Source organism: Podarcis raffonei, chromosome 18, assembly GCF_027172205.1.
Source record: "Podarcis raffonei isolate rPodRaf1 chromosome 18, rPodRaf1.pri, whole genome shotgun sequence".
NCBI lineage: Eukaryota > Metazoa > Chordata > Lepidosauria > Squamata > Lacertidae > Podarcis > Podarcis raffonei.
Window position 1 is genome coordinate 1998036 of NC_070619.1, and position 26190 is coordinate 2024225.

The window sequence follows — 26190 nt, forward strand, 5'->3', positions numbered from 1 at the left end:
TTTACCTCTCGCGCCGGCTGAAACGGGAGCCCGGCGCCTTCGCGGCGCATTTCGCGTTCTCCCCTCCGGAGACGCTTGTCGGACTCCAACTCCCGTCACTCCTCCCCACCCCGCTGCCTGACGGGAATTGTAGTCCAAGAGCCCATCCCACTCCTTCCTTCATACAACGCCGGCACTCGTTTTCCCGTCACGCTTTGCGCTAGGCCCGCGCGCGTCGCCGCCCCGCCCCCTTTCCCCTCGGCCCTGACAATCCATGTCTTATCATTTCTGAGGTAAATCTAAGATGGCGGCCGTGGGCGCTGCGGCCGGGGCAGCCGGTGGCTCCGGCGCCGCCGCCGCGGCCTCTTCCTCCGCAACGGCGACGACGACGGCGCCTCCGCCCCCGCCCGCCTCTTCCTCCTCGGTGTCCGCGACCACGGCCCCCTCATCGTCGTCCGCGGCGGCGCCTCAGCCTCCGTCGGGCGGGCCGCCCGGCGGGGCTGAGGCGGCGGGAGGAGGAGGAGGCGGGGACGGCAATGGCGGCGGCTCGTCGTCGTCCTCGGCCTCCTCTTCCGCGGCCGGAGGCCCTCCGTCGTCGTCGTCTCCCGCGGCCGCGGCGGCCTCTTCGTCGTCGGGCGGCTCCTCGGAGTCGTGGTACGTGGCGCTGCTGGGCCTGGCCGAGCACTTCCGCACCTCCAGCCCGCCCAAGGTGCGCCTCTGCGTCCACTGCCTGCAGGCCGTGCTGCCCAGGAAGCCGCCGGCGCGCGTCGAGGCCCGGACCCACCTGCAGCTCGGCTCCGTCCTTTACCACCACACGCGGAACGGCGAGCAGGCGCGCAGCCACCTCGAGAAGGCGGTGAGGGAAGGCCGGACACGCACGGGCGTATATGGGGTGGCGGGAGGCGTTTGTGTGCAGGCGTGTTAGATACACAGTGACAAAGGAGCACGAGCTTATTTCCCGTGTGTGTGTGTGTGTGTATAGAAAGAGAGAGGAAGGAAGGAAGGCTGTGCGTGCACATTCGTGTTTGTGTGCCTGTGTGGGATGCCATGTATTGTGTGCAGATGCGTATGTGTGCGTGCACTGTATGTCCAGATAACAGATACACTGTATTTATGTTGCACGTGGATTTACAGGTGGTGTTATATGTATAGAGAGAGAGAATATATGGTGTGTGCATACACACACACACACATATATATATATATAGAGAGAGAAAGATTTTAGCTATAATTCCATTGAAAAGACACAGATGAGAATAAAAGCAGCACAGGGCCAGCAGTCATTTCCCAAAAGCCTGTTGGAACAAGAAGGTCTTCAGCAACAAGAAGGGCTGAAGGACAGCAAAGAAGGGAGCCAGTTTGGCTTCTCTAGGAAGGGAGCAGTGAATGAGAAGGCTGTCACACACACACACAGAGAGAGAGAGATACGTTTTGTCTGTGCAGGTGTATATGTCATAATAATAATAATGTTATTTATACCCCGCCCTCTGGCCAGAGCCAGGCTCAGGGCGGCTAACACCAGTAAAATTCCAATAAAAACATAATAGGGGGGGGGAACAATTTAAAATATAGGTGAAAATGCAATTTAAAATACAGCCTCATTTTAAAAGTAGCCCATAGATCAAGACCGTAAGGGGAGGGAAACATAAGGGTCAGACTGAGCCCAAACCAAAGGCCAGGCGGAACAGCTCTGTCTTGATGTCAAGTCCCGCAGGGCCCTAGTTGAGGCCAATCTAACCACCTTGCGACTTGGGACCTCCAGAGTGTTGTCATTTATGGACCTTAAGGTCCTCCATGGGGCATACCAGGAGAGGCTGTCCCATAAGTATGTGGGTCCTAGGCCGCATAGGGCTTTAAAGGTCAAAACCAGCACCTTAAACCTGACCCTGTACTCCACCGGGAGCCAGTGCAGTTGGTAAAGCACTGGATGAATGTGATCCCGTGGCAAGGACCCCGTAAGGAGCCTCGCCGCGGCATTCTGCACCCGCTGGAGTTTCTGGGTCAGCCTCAAGGGCAGCCCCACGTAGAGCGAGTTACAATAATCAAGCCTGGAGAGAGAGAGAGTGATTTGCCCATGTGTGTGTATTGCATTTTGTGGGGGACGGTGTATATATACACATACACACTGATACGATATATTTTGCTTGTGCGTGAGAGAGACAGTGCATATATGCGTTTATATATTACAGAGAGAATGTTATGTGCTTGCACAAGTGTTTGTGTGTATGCATGCATGTGTGATGTGGAGGGGTGTTGCATTTTAATGTCGTATGTGTGTCTGTCGTGTGTTGCATGTCCAGGAAGGGGACGCAGAGTATTTTTACATCTGCGTGGATGTATATATCTTGTGTGTGTGTGTTTGGGGATGGATGTCAAGTATTTATATTAGGTGCATGTTATGTGTGTGAATGTGATAGTGGATGTTATAGAGCAGGCATCCCCAACCTATGGCCCTCCAGATGTTTTGGACTGCAATTCCCATCATCCCTGATCACTGGTCCTGTTAGCTAGGGATCATGGGAGTTGTAGGCCAAAATATCTGTAGGGCCGCAGGTTGGGGATGCCTGTTATACAGTTTGCTAGGTGTAGATATATCGGGGTGGAGGGAGTGTGCCGTTAGGTGAAGAACAATAAAAAAAATTCAAAAAGTTCTTCAGCTACTGTCTCTGATAGGATAACAATCCCCTGCCCTCATTGGGCTGTATTTTTTGCCCTCATTATTTTTTGTTTTGTTTCAAAAAAACATATTTGTACTTTTGCAAACTTCATGGTTTCGCAGAGCATGTTGATACCCACCCCCATCTCTCTGTCGTTGGCCGTTTTTGGCTATGGTCCTATTGGCGTCCTCATCCCCAGTTCAGTGTTAAACAGGAAGGGCAGGAAGAAAGCTTGAACTCCTTGTATTATTACAATGGTGTAGGAATTTCTTGACAGCTGCCCAAAATTCTCCCATTTTGTTAAAATGTTACATGTAGACATACAGGAAAGGGTTTGAGCTACGTAATTTCCCCTGCTGTGCATACATGTAGCAGTGCCTATGTGGAACAGTGAGAAGGAGAGACCTTGAGGTCGCGGTGTGTTAGAGAATAAGCAGGAGGTTGAAAGGGCCCCTATTGCTTGTTGTGTTTGGTGGTGTGAGCTGCCTCAGTTAATAGAAGGGAGAGCAAAGAGAACACCCTTGAAAAGGAACAACAAAGCAGGAGGAAGCAACTCAGTAGGAGTGTAGAAAACTGCACTGAGTCAGTCAACATTGGTCAGCCTAGCTCAGTACTGTCTACACTGATTGGCAGCTGCTAGGGGTTTCAGGCAAGAAGTCTTTTCTCAGCCATGCCTGGAGATGTCGTTGGGGATTGAACCTGGGACCTTCTGCATGCAAAGCAGGGGCTCTGTGGCTGAGCTGGAGCCCTTTAGGAGGAGGAGGAGAAGAGTTTGGATTTGCTATCCCACTTTATCACTACTAAGGAGTCTCAAAGCAGCTAACAATCTCCTTTCCCTTCCTCCCCCACAACAAACACTCTGTGAGGTGAGTGGGGCTGAGAGACTTCAAAGAAGTGTGAGTAGCCCAAGGTCACCCAGAAGCTGCATGAGACACGAACCCGGTTCACCAGATTACGAGTCTACCGCTCTTAACCACCACACCTACACTGGATAAAGTAGGTGTGGGGGCATCCCATGAATGAACTGAGACCATCAGCAAGTGTGTGGGGAGAATGAAAGTGGACTGTGGACTTTTTCAAGGGGCACGGCTGTGTCGGCATCTTGAGAACAGAAAAGAAAGAAAGAGAAGTGAAAGGTGGACACCCAAAAAGGGTGTTCTGTTCATCTTTTATTTCCAGTGGGAAGCCCCATCGCTCAGTGGTTAGAGCGCCTGCTTTGCGTTCAGGCGGTCCCCGGTTCAATTCCTGGCATCTCCAAGTAGGACAGGGAGAGACTCTGTTCTGAATCTCTGGAGAGAAACATTGCTACGTCTAGCTCAGTAGAAGGCAGCTTCCTATGTCCCTGTTGTGGAAAGGATTAAAATGTGGTGTGAGGGACAAGACAGCTCAGTAGTGACAACTCAAAGCTGTCTCAAAGTCTTCCCCTTCCATTTATGTCGAGAGCTTCATTTTTGTTGATTCCAGAATACCTCATTTCTCTCTGTTTCTCTTACAGTGGCTGATATCACAGCAAGTATCCTTTTTTCTGGTCTCATGGAAACTGGGGTTTTGCTTCTTGGAGGGGAAAACACAACTACATGTCAACAGAGTGTTTAACAAGCCCCATTGATTCCATGCTTTGGTTTTGTTAATATAAATTTTGAGAAGCAACTGGGCTCCCTGTTTTTTGGATACCCCTTAAAACAATTGCTCCACCATTTTTTTTTACTATATTAGCTTAACTTGGATGCTGTCAGATTCCGCAGTTTGAGGATGTCAAATTTGAAGCTGCCAGCCTGCTGTCGGAGCTGTATTGTCAAGAGGTAAGTGGAGAAAGAATATTTCCCACTCGGTTCTTTAAATCCCAAAGTTCAGTGGGGTCAGCAGCCAGAGAAGACTTAGAAAGGTGCTTTACAAAATAGAGCTAAGCTGAGACAGTGCTGCTTGTGGGCTTCCCATGAGGTTATCTTGTTGGACACTGAGATCAGAGTGCTGAATCAGCCTTTGGCCTGATGTGGCAGCCAGGCTCTTGCAGTGTTATTGCTTGCTGATACATGGGATTGCATGTCGGAGTGTGTATCTGTGGTGGCAGGCAAGAGACAGAGCGCTCGGTTGATCCTGAGTGCCTGGCAGAGTGCAAGAGGAGGGATGACAGACACTCCCTCCGTGCTCAGATTGGGTTACTCAGAATGGGACAGAGCGCTTTCTCAACATTCCTGGGGATCATTGGCTCTTGACTGTTTTCACACACTAATACCTAATCCTGTATAATTCTATTAGTTATGTATTATCTGTGCAAGCTAACAAGAACCAAAATACTTTTTATGTGCAGTCTCAGCAGGAGTGCTGAAAAACGTTATAGTTAATTGTTGTTGCTTGTGTTCACTTACTCCACTGCCATTCTCACAGTTGTGAAGAATAGCCCTACGTTACAAATAGTCCATGTGACCGTTAAGAGAAAGAGGTAGGAATAGGCCAATAGATATATGGACTGGATCAAGTAACTTTTCTTCTTTAAGTTCTCAAAGTTCTTAACCTAGCTCAAGGTGGTCATCTGCACTAGCCAAATGTTTAACTCAGAGTCAATCACAGTCAGTCCATCATTTGAAAAATAAGACTTTAGAGCTGTCTTGCCCCCAAAATGGCAACTAGACATTCTGGTTTGGCGGCTGCAACCTTGGTTTAAGGAGCCATTTGGCTCCTGTCTTCTATATCTGAATTTCTAATCAGTAATACCTCGGTTCCCAAACGCCTTGGTTTCTGAACTTCGGAAGTCGAACAGACTTCTGGAATGGATTCCATTAAACTTCCAAGGTACATCTGTACTGGCTGAAGTTCTTAGCTCAGTCTGACATCTTCTTGTTGATTCTCCTATTTTGGGTCCCTCCCTTTATATCCAATTTTTTTTATTTGATTTGTTTTGTTTCAGAACTCTGTCGACACTGCAAAACCCCTGCTTCGTAAAGCCATCCAGATTTCACAGCAGACTCCATACTGGCACTGCCGCCTCCTCTTCCAGCTGGCGGTATGCTTATTTTAAGCCAAGGGTGGTGAGCCATTTTCAGCCGGAGGACTGTGTTTCCTTCTGTGTGACCTTAAGTGGGGCTGTGTGTTAGTGGTGGGTGGGGCCAGAGGCAAAAGTGAGCAGATCAGTTTACTTACTCAAAGAAGTGTAGAGTTGGAAGGGATCACGAGGGACATCTAGCCCAACCTCCTGCAATGCAGGAATCTTTTGCACAAGGTGGGGCTTGAACCCACAACCCTGAGATTAAGAATCTCATGCTCTGCTGACTGATTTGTTTTCATTGATTAAACTCTCTACTTACTTGTCACTCAAAGGGTTTCCCAGTGGCTTACATTGAGTGTGTGTGTAGGTGTATATATATGTGTGTGTATGTATATGCATAATTGCATTGTATAATATATACGATATAACACATTTATATTTCATACAACACGTTGAGGAAACAAATGAAAAACCACCAGCCCCTCCCCCAACAGTAATAGAAAACTCAGTACTGACACTGTCAGCTTCTGCAGTTAGCTGTAGGATCAGATTTGAAAGGAAGAAGTAGCCTACTTTCGAAATGTAACTGTGTGTGTATTTCTTTCTCCATTTAGCAACTTCATACACTTGAAAAAGATTTGGTATCTGCTTGTGACCTCCTGGGGGTTGGAGCAGAATACGCCCGTGTGGTAGGGTCGGAATATACAAGGTGAGTCCTTTCTTATGGGGCAACTGGTCTTTTGCCACCAAAGTTGATGGAGTCTGGGCGCGGGGGCCGGGATTATTAGGGGTACTCTGGGGGCTCATTCAACCTTCCAAGAGAGAGTTACAAAGCTTCCTTGGGGGCTGCTTGGTTGTCACAGGCTCATGATGGGGGCCTTCTCAGTGGTGGTTCCCTGCTTGTGGAATGTCCTTCCCCCCCCCCTCTCTCTCTCTCATTATCAGCTTTCAGGAGGAATTGAAAAGTATTCCTGTTCACCCAAGCATAAGATGGCCAAAAGATACTGTTCCTGGCAGCCTTGAAGTTATTAGCTGTCAGAGAATAGAATTGTTTTAAGATGCTTGCTTTTAATTGTGTTTAGATGTTTGCTTGTAATTGTGTTTAGATGTTTTAAATACATTAAGCTCATTGCAGTGGAAAGGCATGGTATAAAAACTTTAATTGAAAGTTCTTAGCTTCCTTGCACTTCTGGTTGTCTTGCCTGTATTTTAGAGTCTTCAGTTTGTTATTTTTCTCTCCTTTCAGAGCCCTGTTTCTGCTAAGCAAAGGCATGGTAAGTTGCATGTGTGTTTGGAGAAATGGGTTTAAATCGTTCTGGATTTGCTAGCTTGCAAACCTGCAGATGGGCAGTTCAGCTGTGGCCTACAAATAGAAGGCTGCATTAAGCCACACATCACCCTAAACATATCTTTAATACAGAAGTTGGCAGCCTGTGTGCCCCCCCCACAGATGTCTCCAATAACTATTGCGGCCAATGGTCAGGGGCGATGATGGGAGTTGTAATTCAGCAACATCTGGAGGGTGGCAGGTTCCCTATCCCCAACCTTAGAAGTCATATTCTCTGCTGAGAGTAGGGAATGCTTCTCCTTGGATCAAGGGTAGGGAAATCTCTGGCCCTCTGGATCTTGGACTCCAGCATCCACTTGTGTAGCCGGTGGTCACATGCTGCTAGTTCAGCAGGATATGTAGAGCCACAGATGTTCCTCCATCTCTGATCTAGTTCTTGCTGCTTGCTTGAATCCTTGAATTAAGATAAAAATACAGAAATAAATGGGGTGCAGCCCAGCAGGGCTCTGCTTATATTCTTGCCACACAGCCTTGAAACCCAAATGGCATGTTATGGGGATGTTTTAAAACAAATAATGTTGGTTATATCCAGCATCTGCTCTACAGAGTAGTACAGTGGTGCCTCAGCTTACATACACTTCAGGTTACATACGCTTCAGGTTACAGACTCTGCTAACCCAGAAATAGTACCTCAGGTTAATAACTTTGCTTCCGGATGAGAACAGAAATTGTGCTCCGGTGGTGCGGCAGCAGCAGGAGGCCCCATTAGCTTAAGTGGTGCTTCAGGTTAAGAACAGTTTCAGGTTAAGAACGGACCTCCGGAACAAATTAAGTACTTAACCCGAGGTACCACTGTACTATTATTTTATTCATTCATTCAGTTTATATACTACCCTTCATCAGAAGCCCCTAGGGTGGTGTACAACATTAAAAACACATTACAGAATATCAGTGATAAAAATATAAAAAGTCAACTGATGGACAGCCTAATAATGAAATAGTCATCATAATAACAGTCCTCTCCCCCACACTTTCTCATTCACACAGTGAAATTGAAATCAATGAACGTGACTAATTTGGGTCCATTAATTTTCAGTGGGTCTATTCTGAGTAGGGCTGATGTTTGATATCACTCTGTATTTTTTAAATCAAAAGGTCATGAGTTCTAGTAAATGTTCCCATGAAAAATAACAATGTTTGGAAATGCAAGTTTTGACAAAGCGCAACATCTTAAGTTAATTTTAAGACTTTATTAAGAGTGTTAGCTTTTATGGGAAAGGAAAGGGAGGAATTTGCACCTTCTGGGATAAGAACTCATACAACCTCTTGTGATGGCAATTGCTAAACACTGGAGGACTTTAAGTGTTAACCTGATAGTGGAGTGGACAGCTGTGGTATGTCACCTGGCATTAATGGAAAAGCTAACTCACAAACACTCTACCAGATGACATGAATGAACCATATGCACATTTTATGCCAATAAAACCAATATATTGGTTTTTTGGGGGGATAACCACTGTTCTGGGAACAGGCCGGGGGGTGGGGCTTAGAGCTTTTCCTTTTAATTACCTGGAACAAAACAATAAAAACATAAAAAAAAAAACTTGGGTGACATCCAGTACTGCATGAATGAATTTATCCTTCTTGTTTGCCCTGCAGCCTTCTCAAATGTTTCTCCGGAGAGTCCCTCACCCCTCCGGACCAGATTTAGAATTCTAAAGTAGTCACATGACAGGCAAGGTTTACTTTGATCTTCTGATTGCAGCCATTTTATTTCCTTTTTTGCCTCTTCCCTCCTTTTTTTCATACTCGCCAGCTGCTCCTTATGGAGAGGAAGTTACAAGAGGTGCATCCACTCCTTACGTTGTGCGGGCAGATAGTGGAGAACTGGCAGGGGAACCCCATCCAGAAGGAGTCTCTGCGAGTCTTCTTCTTGGTGCTGCAAGTGACACATTACCTGGATGCTGGTCAGGTGAGTGGAAGGCACTACAGATGCCTGGCAGTTTCCGCCTCCCCCATCCTTGCATCCTGCAGTGGTTAGAAGCAAAAAACTTGTAGTGGCAAGCTTAGCTATGTCTTCTTGGAACTAAGTCTTTTTGAATTCACTTGGGCTTGCTCCCAGATAAGTGAAGTTAGGATTGGAGCCTTTGGGTTGTATTCAAGCAAATATTATTGGGACTAGTCCAGTGTTTCCCAAACTTGGGTCTCGAGCTGTTTTTGGACTATAACTCCCATCATCCCTAGCTAGCAAGACCAGCGGTTAGGGATGATGAGAATTGTAGTCTGAAAACAGCTCGAGAGGGAGTGTGGTGTAGTGGTTAAGAGCGGTAGACTCGTAATCTGGGGAACCGGGTTCACATCCCCGCTCCTCCACATGCAGCTGCTGGGTGACCTTGGGCCAGTCACACTTCTCTGAAGTCTCTCAGCCCCACTCACCTCACAGAGTGTTTGTCGTGGGGGAGGAAGGGAAAGGAGAATGTGAGCCGCTTTGAGACTCCTTAAAGGGAGTGAAAGGCGGGATATCAAATCCAAACTCTTCATCTTCTCGAGACCCAAGTTTGGGAAACACTGGACCCATTGAAATGAATAGGCCTCGGTTAAGCCATCTCCAATCATTTCCGTGGCTTGTATCCAACTAAGGCACCCTTGCGCCACTTTCACGCTATACATTTGAAGCCCTGTGACAGCACTTTAGCAGTCATGCCTCCCCCCCAAGAATTATGGGAGCTGTAGTTTGTTGAGGGTGCTGGGAGTTGCTTGGATGCCCCCATTCCTCTTCAAGAGCTATGACTCCCAGGGTGCTTTAATAATCATTCCCTCTTCCCAGGGTACTCTCCTTTAAAAAAACACACAACCCCATTGATTGATTTTTCACCCACAAAAAAGCCTTACAGATTTTAACATAGACCATAAATTACTTTATCTATTGACTTCCCATCTTCCCCTTACATGGTTTCCATATTTACCTTTGAATGCTGCCTGTTTCATATACACTATTCAATACATACAGTTTAACCTATTTATTTTAATAATTGATGCTGTTGCTCATATTTCATCTCCCTTTAGTAGTTTTTTTTAAAATACTCAGTAACAGGTCTCCAGTCCTCAAGGTTTTTTTTTGTAATTTTGGTCTCTAATTTTTGCTGTTAATCTTGCCAGTTCCGCATACTCCTATCATTTTCAAAAGCCATTCTTCCTTTTTTGGAACCTCTCCTCCTTTTCATCTTCGGTCATACAGTATTTGTGCTGCTGTCGTTATATACTTAAATAAGTTAACCAACTCTTTTGTTACATCATTATCTGTAATTCCGAAAAGAAAACTTCGAGTTTCTTGGGATTCCCAGGGCACTCTCCTAACAACTTAGAAATCTGCTTAACAATTGAACTGCATCCAGGTTGCAGCCTGGACCCACACCAGCAGTGCCATGACAGCTTTGTAGCCAAGAGGGGTAGCAGGAGAGAAGGAAGGCAGCTGGGAGAGGAACAGAGGGGAAGCCCTCCCCCCCCCCCGCCTCCTCATTCAATGGGATTAATAATCATTGTATACTGCCTCCTCCGTAGATCTCAGGGCGCTTCACAACATTAAAATCAGCAGGTGGCAGCTTTTCTCTTTGCTGAGGCGACCCCTTCCTTTCCCCAGGTGAAGAGTGTCAAGCCTTGCCTGAAGCAGCTCCAGCAGTGCATCCAGACCATCTCCACCCTCCATGACGACGAGATCCTGCCCAGCAACCCTGCTGACCTCTTCCACTGGCTACCCAAGGAGCACATGTGTGTGCTGGTCTACCTGGTGAGCCGCTCAATGCACTTGTGAACCCAAGATTGGGGCCACATCCTAGGAAGTTATACCAGTGTTGCACTACTGTTCTGTCCAGGTCACAGGGGCCACGTGGCCCATGGTAGGGGAGGCCAAAGGCTTGGTTTATATCCAGTGTTAGTCCTACTCAGAGTAGATCTACTGGAAATTTAGGTCCATTTAATTTCAATGGGTCTAGCTGTGTAGAACTTAAAATGCAATGCATGTGACTCATACCAGATTAAGGCTGGGTGATACATCAATATATCCTCCAAAACTGTTTTGAAGTCCATATCGTGATAACAGTTTCATAATTTTTGACCTGGCAATGTATCGCAAATCATGATATATATATATATGTATGTACTATGCAAAAATCACAATGTCGGGAAAACCGTGAAGCCAGCCAATGTTTTGCTCCTATTAACTGCCAGCTCAGCTCTCCCCTGCAGGAAATACAAGAGCAGGTTTCTTTTAGTTTTTGGGCAGCTAATGAAAAATTCTCTTTTATAGCCCTTGGTGGGAAAGTGGGTCAAGTTATCTTTGCTGTGAGGGATGAGTGTGACAACTCACAGTGGAGTACATCGTTCATCGTTCTCTCCCCCGCCCCCAATCTCATTTAACCCTCACAGCAATCCTGTGAGGTAGGCTAGGCCAAGAGGCAGTGACTGCTCCGAATGTCACCCAGTGAGCTGAGTGAGGATTTGAACTCTGGTCTCCCAGGTCCCAGTCCAGCACTTGTAACCACACTGGCTCTTTTGTTTTCTTGCAGAATGATGGTAAAAGGCTTTTGTTTGTTTGTTTCCACAGGTGACAGTAATGCACTCAATGCAGGCCGGATACTTGGAGAAGGCACAGAAGTACACGGACAAGGCGCTTATGCAGCTGGAGAAACTCAAAAGTGAGCAGCAGGAATTATTTTCTTCCCTGCCCATGTCTTCGTTCTTTTGAGATTCCGTGCTTCGAATGCTCACCATGTGCATGTTAAATCTCTACCAGGGGGTGTCCTTCTCCCCCACCCCCACTATGCACCTCCCCTTTATCACTGCCACCTTTTTTGTGGAGGGTTGTCAGTCCCCTTTTCTAAGGCCAGTCATACCCCCATCTCCAACCCACTACCAGCAAATACCATTTACTGTATTTTTCTGTGTATAAGACGACCCCTATTTTTTTAACCCAAAATTAAGTTGTTTAGCATTTTTTGGGGGGGGGGAGGTGACTTCCACCAATCGCTCACCCACCTGCCTGCCACTGCCGATTGCACACTTCGCTGCAGCCGCCAGTTGTCTGCCCACTTGCCGCCACCAGCAGCCCACCCGCCCACTTGCCACAGCCGCCAATTGCCGCAGCCACAGCCAATTGCCAGCAGCCACCAATCACCTGCCCAATCACCACTGCCAATCTCCTGCTTGCTGCTGCCATTAATCGCACATCCCCCCTCTGCATTCACTATCTGTGTATAAGACGACACCCAATTTTTGCCTATTTTTTAAGCAAAAAGATCGTCTTATACACAGAAAAATATGGTATCCTTTTGTTACTACGTCAACCAAGATCTACAGTGGTACCTCGCAAGACAAATGCCTCGCAAGACGGAAACCCACAAGATGAAAGGGTTTTTTGTTTTTTGAGCTGCTTCGCAAGACGATTTTCCCTATGGGCTTGCTTCACAAGACGGAAACGTCTTGCAAGTTTGTTTCCTTTTTCTTAACACCGTTAATACAGTTGCGACTTGACTTCGAGGAGCAACTCATAGCACGCGGTGTGGTAGCCTTTTTTGAGGTTTTTGAAGACTTTGGTGATTTTTGAAGCTTTTCCAAAACTTTCCCGACACTGTGCTTCGCAAGACGAAAAAAATCGAGGAACTAATTAATTTCGTCTTGCGAGGCACCACTGTATTTGTAAGCATATGTGAATGAGCGAGTTTTCTTTATTCCCCTCTGGGACTTCAGAAATGCAAGGACCCCTCGCCTCACTGCTTCTGGCATATCCCTTTTTGGTGTGCTCAGTTACGCGCCCCCCCTTCCCCATTGGAAAGGAGGCTGGGGCCAGAAGGTGGCTTTGCCAGCCCAAAGAAGTGCCCATAGAATATCAAGACTGCTGAGCAGCTCTTTCCACTTGCCCTTGGAGAGGCTATCACAGCTGCGTTTGCCCTCCTCTCCACCCACACTAAAGGCGCCACCATTTCTTTTTCACTTCCAGTGCTGGACTGCAGCCCTATCTTGTCTTCCTTCCAAGTGATTTTGTTGGAACACATCATCATGTGCCGCCTCGTGACGGGCCACAAAGCCACAGCCCTGCAGGAGGTAGAGCCCAGTTTCTGTATTCCAGGGGTTCCTGCTTTATATTCTTTATGGAAAAATAAAAAGTACAAAATTAACAAGTGTGCAGTAGGGTTATAAAAACAATTTCCTATATCATAAAGGGATGAACTTTTTCTTAGAAACACTGAAAAAGGGACTAATTCTTCTCAGTTGCGACAAAAGGTCACCCCAAAATGAAGAGTTGAAATCACCGTATATGTAACGTATTAGCATAATACTCATAAGTATTAGCACTCTTAAAAACTTTTTGGAACTGTTTAGAATTTTTACATCTGTAAAAGAACTTTTAAAAGCATCAGAAAAGCACTGGAAGCAAGAGCCATCCATACTCCAGATACCAAAAAGTAATCTGTGTGCAGAACATGCAATCCAAGTGATGCGGGAATGTTATGGTGCTTGTTGCAGAAACAAAGACAAAGTACAACCACGATTTATTCTAAGCAATAATACGTGATTCACAGTGTACAAAACATTGTACAAGTATTAGAAAATTTGCAAACTCGATTTTTCCTATATACATGCTGTTCATATTACATAATACATTATACAGTTACATATACAAAAATTGATTTATTGATATTGGGGTGACCTCTTTTCAAAAGATTTGGAAATGACAAAGTTCATTCCTTTGTTTTTAGGCAAAAGTTCATCTAACTAAGCTACAGGAACCTCAGGTTGTAAAAAAGTTATAAGCCTAGTGTGCAGAGTAAGGTAAGACACGAAAAAGAAGAAACAAGAAATAGTACCCATATAGAAAACAAAAAAAGAGAAGAAAAAAAATATTGTGAAATTACGGTATTATTGTAGTTAACCAGACCTTAATCTAATACGGTATTTATAAAAATGAATTCCAGGGATTCCTTTCTCACATCCTTTGAGGGCAAAGGAGCAGGCAAAGCCCCGCGGTGCTTGCTGAAGGCGCAGCAGCGCTGAGAAGCACTTAGTGCAGCCTGGAGTTGGTAGGAGTTGCAGTCCAAAACAGCTGATAGCAGTTACAGCTCATTAGATTCTTGCATTGCAGGGGGTTGGACTAGATGACCATCGGATCCCTTCCAGCTCTACAATTCTGTGATCAGGAGAGGGGCTGTGGTTTGGCAAAGGCTGTCTTAGCACAGGGGTGGGCAGCCCAAGGGCCACATTCTCTGCTGGATAATCTTCCAGGGGCCAGAGGCAAAAGTAGGTGGGACAACAGGTAAACATTTTAGCTTTGTAGAGCAGGCTAGTTTCTTTTAGCTTTGTAGAGCAGGACACACTTCTCTGTCCTTGGTCCGGTCAATCGAGGCATCATTGGAGTGCAAGGAAACAATCCCAGCAAGGCAAGAACCCTCAAGGGGCTGGAGGCCAGAAATGGGGTGGCTGGTCTGGGGGAAAGCCCCAAGGCTCCCCCACCTTGAGGAGAGATGGGTGTTCTACTGCAGCAGCAGCAGTACTGCAGACATCACTTAGCTGGGGCTGGTGAAAGATGGTGGAGGAATGGCAGGCAGAGGGCGGGAGGTGACCCTTCTGGGGCTTTGTGGGGAAAGATCCGTCAGTGTGGGAAAGAAACCCACAGCACTGACTTAAATGCCACCTCTCCCTCCCATTTGCCTCGTCTTCCAAAAGATCTCCCAGGTTTGCCAGCTCTGCCAGCAGTCTCCTCGGCTCTTCTCAAACCACGCAGCTCAGCTCCACACTCTGCTGGTAAGTATAGCAGCCTGAGTTTGCTGTGATTCCCTTCCAGCTCTACAATGCACAGAGGATTTCTTTTTTTAAAAAAATTAAGCCCAACAGACTCTGTCTTTCTTCTTCTTAAGCCATGTAATTGGGGCAGGGGTGGGTGGGGGGTAAACCTCCTTCAACTTATCCAGTTAAAATTTATTTGTTGTTATACTTTATTGTTTTAAACAACTTACATTGATTTATTTGCAGTATTTATAAACTGTTTTCCAGGCGGACTGTATAAAGCAGTTTGCCTAAGATTATTGCAGCGATAAGCATTAAATTTTTTAAAGCTGCAAGAGAATAGAAAAGACAAATTGTTAGTTCAGAAAAAGCTGCTCCGGCTTCTTCGCCCCTTCCAGTTTCTCTGAAAGTAAACTTGGGGGGGGGTCCCTGCTCTATTCCTTTGTAGTGAGGAGAGGGGATTGTTCATTTCTATTTTCTATCAAGTTTCATGCCAAAAGGGTTTTATACCCACTGCTGCTTCTATGCTCTCTCCCACCCCACCCCTCTCTCTAGAGGCCAGAGTTGTTGAACCTTGGAATGTTAATTTCTCTCTTTCCCTCGCAGGGGCTGTACTGCATTTCCGTAAACTGCATGGACAACGCGGAAGCTCAGTTCACCACAGCACTCAGGGTAAGGCTGGATTCAGTGTCTCAACACAGAGCCAGAAATTGGCTTCCTGTATCCAGGCATGCTCCTTCAAACACAGTTCCTTAACAAAAGTGGGAAATCCTGCCTTCTATGAGTTGGGTTGTTGTTGTTTTTAGTCATGTTCTGACTTTGCCTTTTTTCCTCTTCCCCACACCCACAGCTCACCACCCACCAGGAATTGTGGGCTTTCATCGTGACTAACCTGGCGAGCGTCTACATCAGGGAGGGGAACCGGCATCAAGAGGTAGGAAGATTCCCTTGGCTTCAGTCCTGGAGCTGCCTTTCAGAGCACTGGTTGGGAACATCTATGGAATCCCAACAACCTCATCCTACCAGTGTGGCCTGTGGTCAGGATTGATTATGGCTGCTGAGAGTCCAGCAACATCTGAGAAAGCCACAGATGTACCCTTTCGCTGTTTTTAATGTGTATTGCGGAACATTAAACCTCCTCCTTCTTTTTCTCCTCTCCTCTAGCTTTACAGTTTATTGGAAAGAATAAATCCAGATCACAACTTCCCTGTGAGGTATGTGCGCCAGTTATGCTTGGAAGCAAATAGATTTATGGGTTAGTAGTGACCAGTGTTTGAAGTTATCTATCGGCCACTTGCAACCAAGTGAAGATGCCTGGGCGCCAGGATGGTGCCTGATGTCTCCACCATCTGGGGATCATTGGATCTGGACTGTTTTCACACCCTAATACCCTATCCCATAGAATTCTATCCATTATATTTTATCTGCACAATAGAGAACAAATTTCTGGAACCAAGATGCTTTTATTGTGCAGCGTGAGCAGAAGCAGTTACCATTAAGAAAAAAGGTCCAAATAGGCCAAATAGATATGTGGACTGTCCCTGCATCAGGTGGTTTTCTTCCTGAAGTTCTCAAAGCTCTTGCCCTAGCTCATGATTGTCATCTTAATTAGCCAGATGTTTAACTGAGAATCAATCACAATCAGTCCATTATTTGAAAAATAAGACTTTAGAGCCATCTTGCCCCAAAATGACAAATAGACTTTCTGTTTTGAATGAACGCTTATTATTACGGTCAAAGAGGCAGCATACAGCATTCCACTTTGGTGACTGCAACCTTGGTTTACAGAGCGATTTGGCGCCTAGCTTATATATTTACGTTTCTAACACTAGTAGTGACCACCTGACACAAGCAAGTGCTTTTTATTTTCATTCCTATTCCTTTTATTTCCTTTATGCTCCACCGTTCCCTCCAAGTAGCTCAAGGTGGTATAAACAGTTCTCCCCCTTCTCATTTAATCCCCACAACAACCCTGTGAGGTAGGTTAACTCTGAGCATAGGTGACTGGCCCAGTGAGCTTCATGGCCAAGTGGGGATTGGAGCCCTTGGGTCTTCCCACACTCTACTACCTGATGCTGGCTCTAATACCTTTGCAGACCCCTGAGGTGAGCGCTCTCTTTGCGCACCAGAATAACTGCATGTCAATAAGCCTAGAAGTGCTGGCACTTCCATTGAGTCACACAGCGTCAGCTTTAAGTTTCCCCTGACTGGCCAGCGGAAGCAAGGCAGCCACCAATAGCAGCAGCAAAATGCTTTGGCATCGAACCTCGCAGTGGACAGCTTTGTCATAGTCCATCTGCTTAGTTGGCTGTAGCGTAAAAACAAGCCCAACACACATTGCCTGCTATTGCAGGCTTTTACTACTCAGCTGATCTGGAAGTCGGGGGGGCATCTCTTTCTCATGCTGTTCCCAGGTTTGGCTGGCACCTTCATTATACACCTTTAGGTGCCAGGCAAAAATGCCCCTCTTTAACCAGATCTTATCCAATGCTCTTTTAAAATGTGTTGGGGAGGGGGGATTATTGGGTGGTTCTTGTTTTTGTTTTTATTATGTATTTTTTGCCTTTATGTTGTGAACCACCCTGAGACCTGCAGGTATAGGGCAGTATACAGATTTTAGTAATAATAATATAAACACAGTTTCCATGCCTTAATCCACTTGCATGGGTAGATTCTGAAGAAGAATAGCAAACATACACTGAATCAGACCATTGGTCCCTCTAGTTCAACGCTGTCTGCATTGACAGGCAGTGGCTCTCCCAGCCCTGTGTTACCCAATGTCTCCAGGGATTGAACATGGGACCTTTTGAATGCAAGGCAGAAGTGTCCTGTGGAGGGGAAAGTTTGGGAACTATTGGGTACAGCCTCTGCTTGTGCCTTCCCCAGTCTCTGCATCGAGAGTTAATTGCCATCACTGCCCATCAATTGCCATTAATGCCCATTTCTTTGTTGTTGCATCTGCCTCTCCTCCAGCTCCCACTGCCTGAGAGCCGCAGCCTTCTACATCCGAGGTCTCTTTTCCTTTTTCCAAGGGAGGTACAACGAAGCCAAGTGAGTCGTTTGGGATTGGTTGGCTGGCTGCTCCAGCTTATGCAGAGGGAGGGAAAAAGCAAGTGAGGGCAGAGAGTGAGAATGGGGGCTGCCTGGTTTTTTATGGCACTTAGTGAAGTCAAGTGGCAACCTGCCTCTCTGCGCTGCATCCTGTGCAGATGTGGCTTATTGGAATGAATGAGAGTGGGGTGGGAAACCCTCATTGTTCTGACAAAGCTGGGGTGATAGGCACAGGTAGGCATCCCCTAGCCTGTTCCCCTTTTTGGAGAGATCGCTCTGTCCTCTTCCCCCTCCCAGCAAACTTGGATTACTACTATTACTATTATCATTATGTAAAGTGTTATGCATCCTGCTGTTCAGCCAAGGGCAGCTTGCATAGAATCAAAACAAGGCAGTCCCTGGTGCCCGCACAATCTGCAAAAAACCCCACGACACACGAGGGAAAAGGGACAGGGAGAGATGAGGAGGATCACAACAGGCAGCAATTTCTAATGCGTAGTTCCCTGCACTGACCAGCTGGCAAAGGTCATGGGCAGGAGGTGCCTGATGGAGCTGGGCCCCCAGCAAAGATGATGGAGTGAGCCTTCTGCTTCCCCTCTCTCCCACTGAGGTAGCCAGTGAGTGTTCTGGTTTTCACACATTCTTTTGGAAACCGAACGTCCGACAGGGTTTCCGCAACTTCCGATTGGCTGCAGGTGCTTCCTGCAGCCAATCAGAAGCTGCGCTTTGGTTTCCGAACTTTTTGGGAATGGAACAGAGTTCCAGAATGGATTCCGTTCAACTTCCAAGGTATGACTGTATCAGTGTCTGATTTTAAATTGTTGTGAGCTATCTTGCGGACTTAGGATAAAAGGCAGGTACAGTGGTACCTCGGGTTAAGTACTTAATTCGTTCCAGAGGTCCGTACTTAACCTGAAACTGTTCTTAGCCTGAAGCACCACTTTAGCTAATGGGGCCTCCTGCTGCTGCCGCGTTGCCGGAGCCCGATTTCTGTTCTTATCCTGAAGCAAAGTTCTTAAGCTGAAGCACTATTTCTGGGTTAGCGGAGTTTGTAACCTGAAGCGTATGTAACCTGAAGCGTATGTACCACTGTAATACATCCTCCACATTATCAGCCAAATTCCAAAGTTATCCAGTCTCCTCAGTTGCAGGCAAGAGACTGGCAGAATGGCAACACCATCAGCTTCGCTCCTTAACAGTCCCCTAGAAATCCACAGAACATTTTTTGGGGGGGAAATACCCACCTTGCAGGGAGGGTGTTAGTGGGGGATTCCAGCTTTTTAAGTGCCTCTGGTCACTGGACAAAAACCAGCAGGGCTTGTTGCATTCCAGTTGTCGCTTCAGGCTCCTCCTTTTCTTTCCGACAGGCGTTTTCTGCGGGAGACGTTGAAAATGTCAAACGCGGAAGACCTGAATCGGTTAACAGCCTGCTCCCTCGTCCTCCTGGGTCACATCTTCTATGTGTTGGGGAATCACAGGGTGAGCAGCACAGGCTCTCTAGAATCGTGCTCTTGTCAATGTTTCACTTCTCCTCTGTCACCAAAGGGGACTGGAGCGTGGAATCAATCCAGCTTAAGAATGCCGCCGAGCAATGCTCTCCATTCCCCTGAGCTCATCAGGCCTCTGCTTACAAAATTGCCAAGAAAGCAGCGGTGCCTCAGGGGTATATTGGGCACATTGTGACACTCACAATCAGTTGCCAACTTCTGTGATGTGGTTTGCTTATTTGGGGGGGGGGGGGAGAGATGCACAGAATAGACGTCCAGGGGTTTGCTGAGGAGATTGGAACTGTAAATCCCCCTCCCCCTGCACCGTATTCCCTTTAAACTGGTGGAATCATAGAATCATAGAATATATGATAGAGTTGGAAGGGACCCAAAGGCCATCTAGTCCAACCCCCTGTAATACAGGAATCACAGCTAAAGCATCCAACCTCCGTTTAAAAACTGCCAGTGAGGCATAGTCCATCACCTAAGGTAGTTCGTTCCACTGCTGAACAGCTATTACCACCTGGAAAGTTCATCCTAATGTTTAGCCAGAATCTCGGGTCATCCCCTCTAGATCAGCAGAAAACAAGCTCATCTTGTCTTCCATGTTATCATATCTTCTCATTCTAAACACACCCAACTCCCTCAACCGTTCCTCATAAGGTTTGGTTTCCAGGACCTTGATCATTTGGGTCGCTCTCCACACTGTTGGAGTGCAGACAGCAATTTCCCCCGCTGTACATAAATAAGTCCTACAGATAACTGTCCACGTGTTTAGAACAGTTGCTTCCAAAGTGCTGCCTTTGGAGAACTCTGCTAGGCTGCCGCAAGAAGTGAAATGATGGGATTATTTGAGCCCTCGGTGAGGAGGAGGCTGCCTCCTGCATCTCGGTGTGATTGGCTGCTCTGGAGTTGCTTCCATTTAGAGCTGGATAATTCTGCCACAGCTTTACCTGAGGTTGGAATACTCATCCAGTCTAAGTGCAGCAATGCACGCAGTGGAGCTCCTCAGAGGAGGCAGTGCACCGTGTCTCTGTAGGAACCTATGATCTGGAGGTGGAATAGTGACTCGCACAGGAACATGGTGGGTACCACTCATTCTGAGGGTAATGTACCCATCCGTACATCAAAATCAAAACTTGGAAGAGAGCTACCGGAAGTTTAGAAAATACTACTGTTTGTGGGTGGGGGAAGCCCAGTTTTCTCAAGCGGCCTTGCAGCTTTCCTGCATTGCAGGAGGTTGGACTAGATGAGCTCTTGGGTCTCTTCCTGCTCTACTGTACTGTGATTCCAAACGGTGTTTGTGTGAGGCATTCTGGAATTCCATTCCTGGGAGTCTTTTTAGAGGTGGCAGGCACAGCCCACTCCTGCGGTTTGGTGTGCGGCATTTCATGCAGAAATTTGGAGGTGGGGGTGGATTTGTCCACATGTGATTTGCTCACACCCTTTGCTCTGCTACCCCTAGGAGAGTAACAACATGGTGGTTCCTGCCATGCAGTTGGCAAGCAAGATCCCAGACATGTCCGTGCAGCTGTGGTCATCGGCTCTCCTGCGAGGTAAGTGTCAGAGAAGGCGGTGAGTGGCAGAGCAGCTGCCTGGCATGCAGAAGGACCCCAGCTCAATCGCTGATGGCATGTTTTGTTTCAAAAGGGGCAGTTAGCAGATGGCGAGACCCTGGAGAGCACCTGCCAGTCAATAGTATACAATACTGTGCTAGATAGACCAAGAGTCTGACTTGTTTTTTATGTGCTGCCTTTAAACTTCCTGCCAAACTGTCCTTGAGGGTGAACTCTCTTCCTAGTTATTGGAGGGAGGGGGGAGAGACTTTCCCTCTTCCTCCAGGTGCCTGATAATCAACTTTGATTGGAGAGGGGGAAAGTCTCCGGTTTTCAATCGCTGCAAAATAAGGCCTCTTAAAGAAAGAAAGAAGGCAAAATGCAGGGGTTTTTTTTGTTTGGGAACAGTCAGGATGCCACATTCAAATACAGAACCTTTGCTTCGTTCCTGGTAGTGAAAACGAAATGGTGGCCATTTCCTGGGCTTCCCAAGGACCTTCCGTGCAGCTACCATATAGGTGTTTATCATCTTATTTTATTGCCATGTTTGCTCTGCCACATGGCAAGCAGAGACTCATTCTTCTTTCATGGGAACTTCTTTCCATTTTTGTGCATAAAGAATTCTACATGAACAACTTAATCATCTTTTGGGGGAATTCTGTCTCTATAATCCCTAAGATAAAAGCTTCCAGGGTTTTTTTTTTGGTATAATCACTTTAAACATCTTTTTTATTCTATATCATTTGCCGAAAAGCCCTTTCTAAATTTAACTCTGTATATCTTTTGCACCTGGATCTTCCTGGGGAGATATTGGGGAAAGTTCTGACTGTGCGGCTTATTGCCCTCGGCTCTGGTTAGTGTTCTAGTAAAAAGGCAATTAGGCCTGACAGGCCAAATGCCTGCCTACCTCCCTAACATTGCACCATCTTCGTGGCTGGTGCTTCTGAAATGGACGGAGACTAGGTGTGTATCCCCACCAGGAGTCTGCCATCTCACTCTCCTTTCCTCTTTTCTCCCTTCCCTCTGCGGAAAAAAAGACCTGAACAAAGCCTGTGGGAACGCCATTGATGCCCACGAAGCCGCGCAGATGCACCAGAACTTCTCTCAGCAGCTTCTGCAGGACCACATCGAGGCCTGTAGTCTCCCAGAGCACAACCTCATCACGGTATGTCAGACCCTCCGGACGTTGCTGGATTCTGGCCCCAGCCGCCACCACTGTAGCTCATGTTCAGGGGGCGATAGGAGGCCAGCAGCATCTGTTTCCCAGCCTGCCTTTATATAGGCATCCTGAACTTCCAGATTTGAGCTGGTTTAGGGTGCCCCTTTAAATGTGTTGTGGGAGGGGGGATTATTGGTTTTCTGTTGGTCTTACCTCTGCCATGTCTTTCGTGGTTTTAATATTGTAATTCTGTGTTGTGGACTGCCCTGAGATCTACGGGTGAAGGGTGGTATATAAATTTTAATGGTGACAGTTATTATAATTAATCCTCTGAATGTCATTTGCTGGGCAGAGTCGCCACCGTTGCTCTTCAGTCCCTGCTCGTGGGATTCCCTTTGAGGCATCTGGTGGCCACTGTGAGAACAGGATGCTGGACTAGATGGGCTGCAGGGCAGTTCTTATGGATGGCTTTAAAAATATATTAGATCAGTTCATGGAGGAGGACAAGGCTGTGCTCCCCCTCCACTGTTGGGAAGGCCGTCTGCCCTTGAATACCAGTTGCTGGGGATCACAGGTGGGGAGAGTTGTTGCTGTTGTGCTTAGGCTCTTCTTGTGGGTTTCCAATTGTGGAGGGAGGCCTGCTGTGTTAAAATTATTGTTTTAACAGGGATGGGGGTTTAACTTGGGTGGGTGCTGTTTCATTTGGAGGGTGGGGTGGTGGTGGTTTAACTTCTTGTTAAATGTTATAGGTTAATTGGATATTTTTATTTGTGAGCTGGAGTATTGTTTAGGGGCTTTGGTTGGGGAGTGTATTGTTTAGTAGTGTGTATGCTGCATATGATGCTTTTTCAGTAGCAAAGTGGCTAATAAACTCTACTTAAATGTAAACAGTCAAGCATCCCCATAATACAGGCTGCTAAATGGTACTGGTTTTGAGGGTAAAATAACATTTCCCACTTTGGTTGCTCACTGACCCTCAGCTTGTGTGTGTGTTTCTCCACCCCCACCTGCAGTGGACAGACGGACCCCCACCTGTACAGTTCCAGGCGCAGAACGGACCCACCACCAGTCTGGCCAGCCTGTTGTGAAAGGAGGCCGATGTGCAGTCTTCACTCGGAGAAGAGGAGGCGACAGAGTTGGGGTTTTTCTTACGCTGAGCTTTTTTTAAACAGACAGTGGGCTGCTGATTCCTTGCCTTGCAAGTGTTGCGTTAGGGAAGGATACTTCACAGACTTGCAGGATAGCATGGCCACTCTCAGCTCCTTCTTACGGTCTCTGTGGTTTGCCTGGATTGCAGGTGTGTGTGTGTGTCTGCATTGCACACACACACACACAATTGTGCGAAGGGGTTTTGATACATCCGTTCCCTGACCCAGAATTAGGTTTTACGCAATTCACATGGAAAAGTGTTCTTTCCATTAAGCTGATTCCTTTCAACAAAACTTTACAGACAATTTTCTCTAATGAAGGAAAAAAACTGGGTGTGGGGAAGCAGGGGAGGAAACCACCCAGCTAATTTGAACCTGCCTGTTATAATGTCACATCCTTGCATTTTAACTGGCACACTCCCAAGGCTGTTACGTTTGTTTTTTTGAAGGAAATCAATTCGGTGGTCCGGTAGCCACCAGCCAACACGGACTGTGCTTTCCCTAACAGTTGACTCCTTTTAGCTTGGCATATAGTAGAAAGAACTGTGCATAGAAGCAAAGTGAAAATGGAGTGTGGGGCACTTCAGGGAACATTTGTTCCATGTTCTTGGGGACGGGAGGCTTGGGCAGTTCATGCGGGAGAGCAGATCGCAACTACTACTGAATCTGCCGGGTCGGCTCCCCACCCCCCCACCCCATGATAAATCTCTTTCCCTTTAATTGCTTTTTCATCTTTGTTTCTTAAAAGCAAAACAGAACACCCAGATCAGTGATTTCCCACTGGGAAGGCAAGCTCATCAAACCTTGTCCTTTTCCTTTCCGTAGCTCCTGAGGTTCATAGATGCAGGCTGCCCCAGTTGCCATACCTCCAGCTTACCAGAGCCAAGTGCCCCTTGCCCGCCCCCACCTTTTACCAAGGTGGCTCAGAAAGGACCCTGTTTCTCCCAGCCTTCTTGTCCTCAATGGAGAAAGTGGGAGCAAGAAGGAATGAAGGCTTGGCTTGAATGTGCCTGCATAGATGGACACCAAGGGGCACCAGAGAAGTGCAGGATGTGGTACTGGGGCCAGAGTTCAGTGCATGTAGAATCTCCTCTCTCTTTCTCAAAAAGGCAGGTTCCCAGCCCTCAGTGGACTTGAAAGTTTTCTGTGGGCAATTATGTTCCGAGATCGTAGAAATCAAGAGGCTTTCCTGTGTTGGGATAAAAGTGTGCCCTTGCCCTGCTCTGGCTAGCAAAAACAGGAATATTTTATGCAGAGTACTAAAACTAGTTATGCATTGTGATCAATTTGCATAATTTAATCGTGTTGCAGAATCCTGCTTTTCTTGGTGCAGAACTTCTGTTTTTAGCACAGGGACACAGTCATGCTTTTAGTGTGCGTGTGTGGGTTTTTGTTTTTAAAAAGGAAATATTTCCTTTCAACCAGATTAACTTGAGCATTCAATCATGGATTTTTCAAATCAAGAATACAGTCGTACCTCTGCTTACATTTCCCTCCGGTTACGTAAACTTCGGGATACGTAAGCGGCAAACCCGGAAGTATATTTCTGGGTTTTTGCCCTGCGTGCATGCGCAGAAGCGCTCTATTGCTGTGCGCATGTGCGCAGAAGCAGTCTCTCCAGTTTCAAAAACCTTGGGATCCGGCCAGACCTCCACAATGGATCCCATCCACAACTGGAGGTACCATTGTATTCATAAACTGAAAAAATGACCTGTGTCCTCTATCTAATCATGTTCTCTCGTGGGGCTGCTTCATTCTGCTACTGAAACCTGTTGCAGACCCTCCAGGTTTTCTGAAGATGGTTGATGATGTGCAAAAAAAAAGTCCCAGCAGGGAAGTTGCTTTCAGTGTCTGCAAAGGGTTTGGAAGTAATGTTTCAAAGAAGCTGAGTGTGTTGGCTCAGTAGAGCGGAGTCTCTGCTTCTCTTACCCCTAGAAGAGATCATGAACTGAAGCTTCCCTTCAGCCTTGAGCTGTGTCTTTCTCATCCTTGCCGTGACCCTCGGACCTGCTTTTTCTCTGACAGACTTGTCCTACACTTGGGATAAAGAGCACCAGAGTTACCAAATGTTCCAGGAAGGTGTTGAGACCAGTGATAATAGACCTGTTGCCTTTTGCGGGGGGGGGGGGGAGTGTTTAGCTCCTCCTTTCCTCAGTTGCTTTTTCAGCTGAGACCCAAGTCAAGCTGGATCTGCAAACCTGACATTTCTGCAAACCCTTTTGAATGGAATGGATCTTTCATTTGCTTGTTTGTCTGAGGGCAGCACAGAAGGATGGCCTATTCCCAGGATTTTCAGGCAAAGGGGAGGCGATGATTATGTTGATTTTCCCAGATCAGGGACCAGAAGTGTATACTGCCGCAGAGGCTGAACTCTTCACCCTCCCTCTGCCCCCACCTCCAAGACACCCTTCGGGCACCATCTCTAGAGTTAACAAGAGGTCAGGTTGTTCAATATTGGCATTAGTATTTTTATTTTTTTAAAAAAAAGAGAGAGGAAAAAGTGATATTAGTGACAAATTAAGCATGTTTTGACAAGTGTGTTTGAGAGGCATTAAGTGGTTCTTACAACTTGGAAAAAAGCACTAAGTTGATCCTGAGAGAACTCTTCCACACTTTGGGTTAGAAACTCCCCACCCCTTTGGGGAAGCCCCGTGTTGAAATCGCTTGGAGGGCTTGGCTCTATCAGGCCGTGTGTTGAGTATGTCTGCTGTAATACCTGCGCCCCCCTCCCCAAAAGTTTCCCACCTGCCCACCCCATCCCAGCAGACCCCTGTCTTACGACCAGGGGCCCCACCTTCCCAGAAAACCCTCCTTTGGGCCAGTTAGGTGGGCACCTTTGTAACTTTGCACAGTTAAAAGTGTGGCACCTGCTCAACTTGATGTGAGAAATTATTTGCTTGGTCACTCTTAACAGTCCTCCTCTCTCCTGCTGATGTCAGGCTCTCTGTGAAAGAGTTCTTTTTATGTACTTAAAAAAAGAAAGTGCGCTTTAGTAAATTTGTACAGTTTTGTCTTTTAGCCTTTTTCCAAAAAAGTGTTTAATCTTTTCCTAGCGATAACGTGCAGACATTAAAAAAAATGTACAGTGGTTTATTTTGTC

General features: G+C 46.7%; 1 protein-coding gene across 1 annotated transcript; it reads left to right on the forward strand.

Moving 5' to 3' along the window:
- The first annotated feature begins 268 nt into the window (after positions 1-268).
- Positions 269-26178, forward strand: MAU2 (MAU2 sister chromatid cohesion factor). Its single transcript, XM_053372581.1, has 19 exons — positions 269-835; positions 4132-4149; positions 4373-4438; positions 5545-5640; positions 6237-6331; positions 6869-6896; positions 8727-8882; positions 10551-10697; positions 11514-11604; positions 12906-13009; positions 14630-14707; positions 15296-15361; positions 15540-15623; positions 15854-15903; positions 17663-17740; positions 19108-19219; positions 20693-20783; positions 21821-21948; positions 22956-26178. The coding sequence occupies exons 1-19, from the start codon at positions 284-286 to the stop codon at positions 23028-23030; spliced, it is 2115 nt and encodes a 704-aa protein (XP_053228556.1). The 5' UTR covers positions 269-283; the 3' UTR covers positions 23031-26178.
- Positions 26179-26190: the final 12 nt, after the last annotated feature.

What these genes read in the sequence shown, in the direction of transcription:
- MAU2 (XM_053372581.1), top strand. Translation starts at nt 284, where the DNA reads ATGGCGGCCGTGGGCGCTGCGGCCGGGGCAGCCGGTGGCTCCGGCGCC. An exon ending in AGTTCACCACAGCACTCAGG is followed by an intron (nt 15,362 to 15,539) that starts GTAAGGCTGGAT and finishes CCACACCCACAG; the next exon opens with CTCACCACCCACCAGGAATT. An exon ending in CAGAGCACAACCTCATCACG is followed by an intron (nt 21,949 to 22,955) that starts GTATGTCAGACC and finishes CCCCACCTGCAG; the next exon opens with TGGACAGACGGACCCCCACC.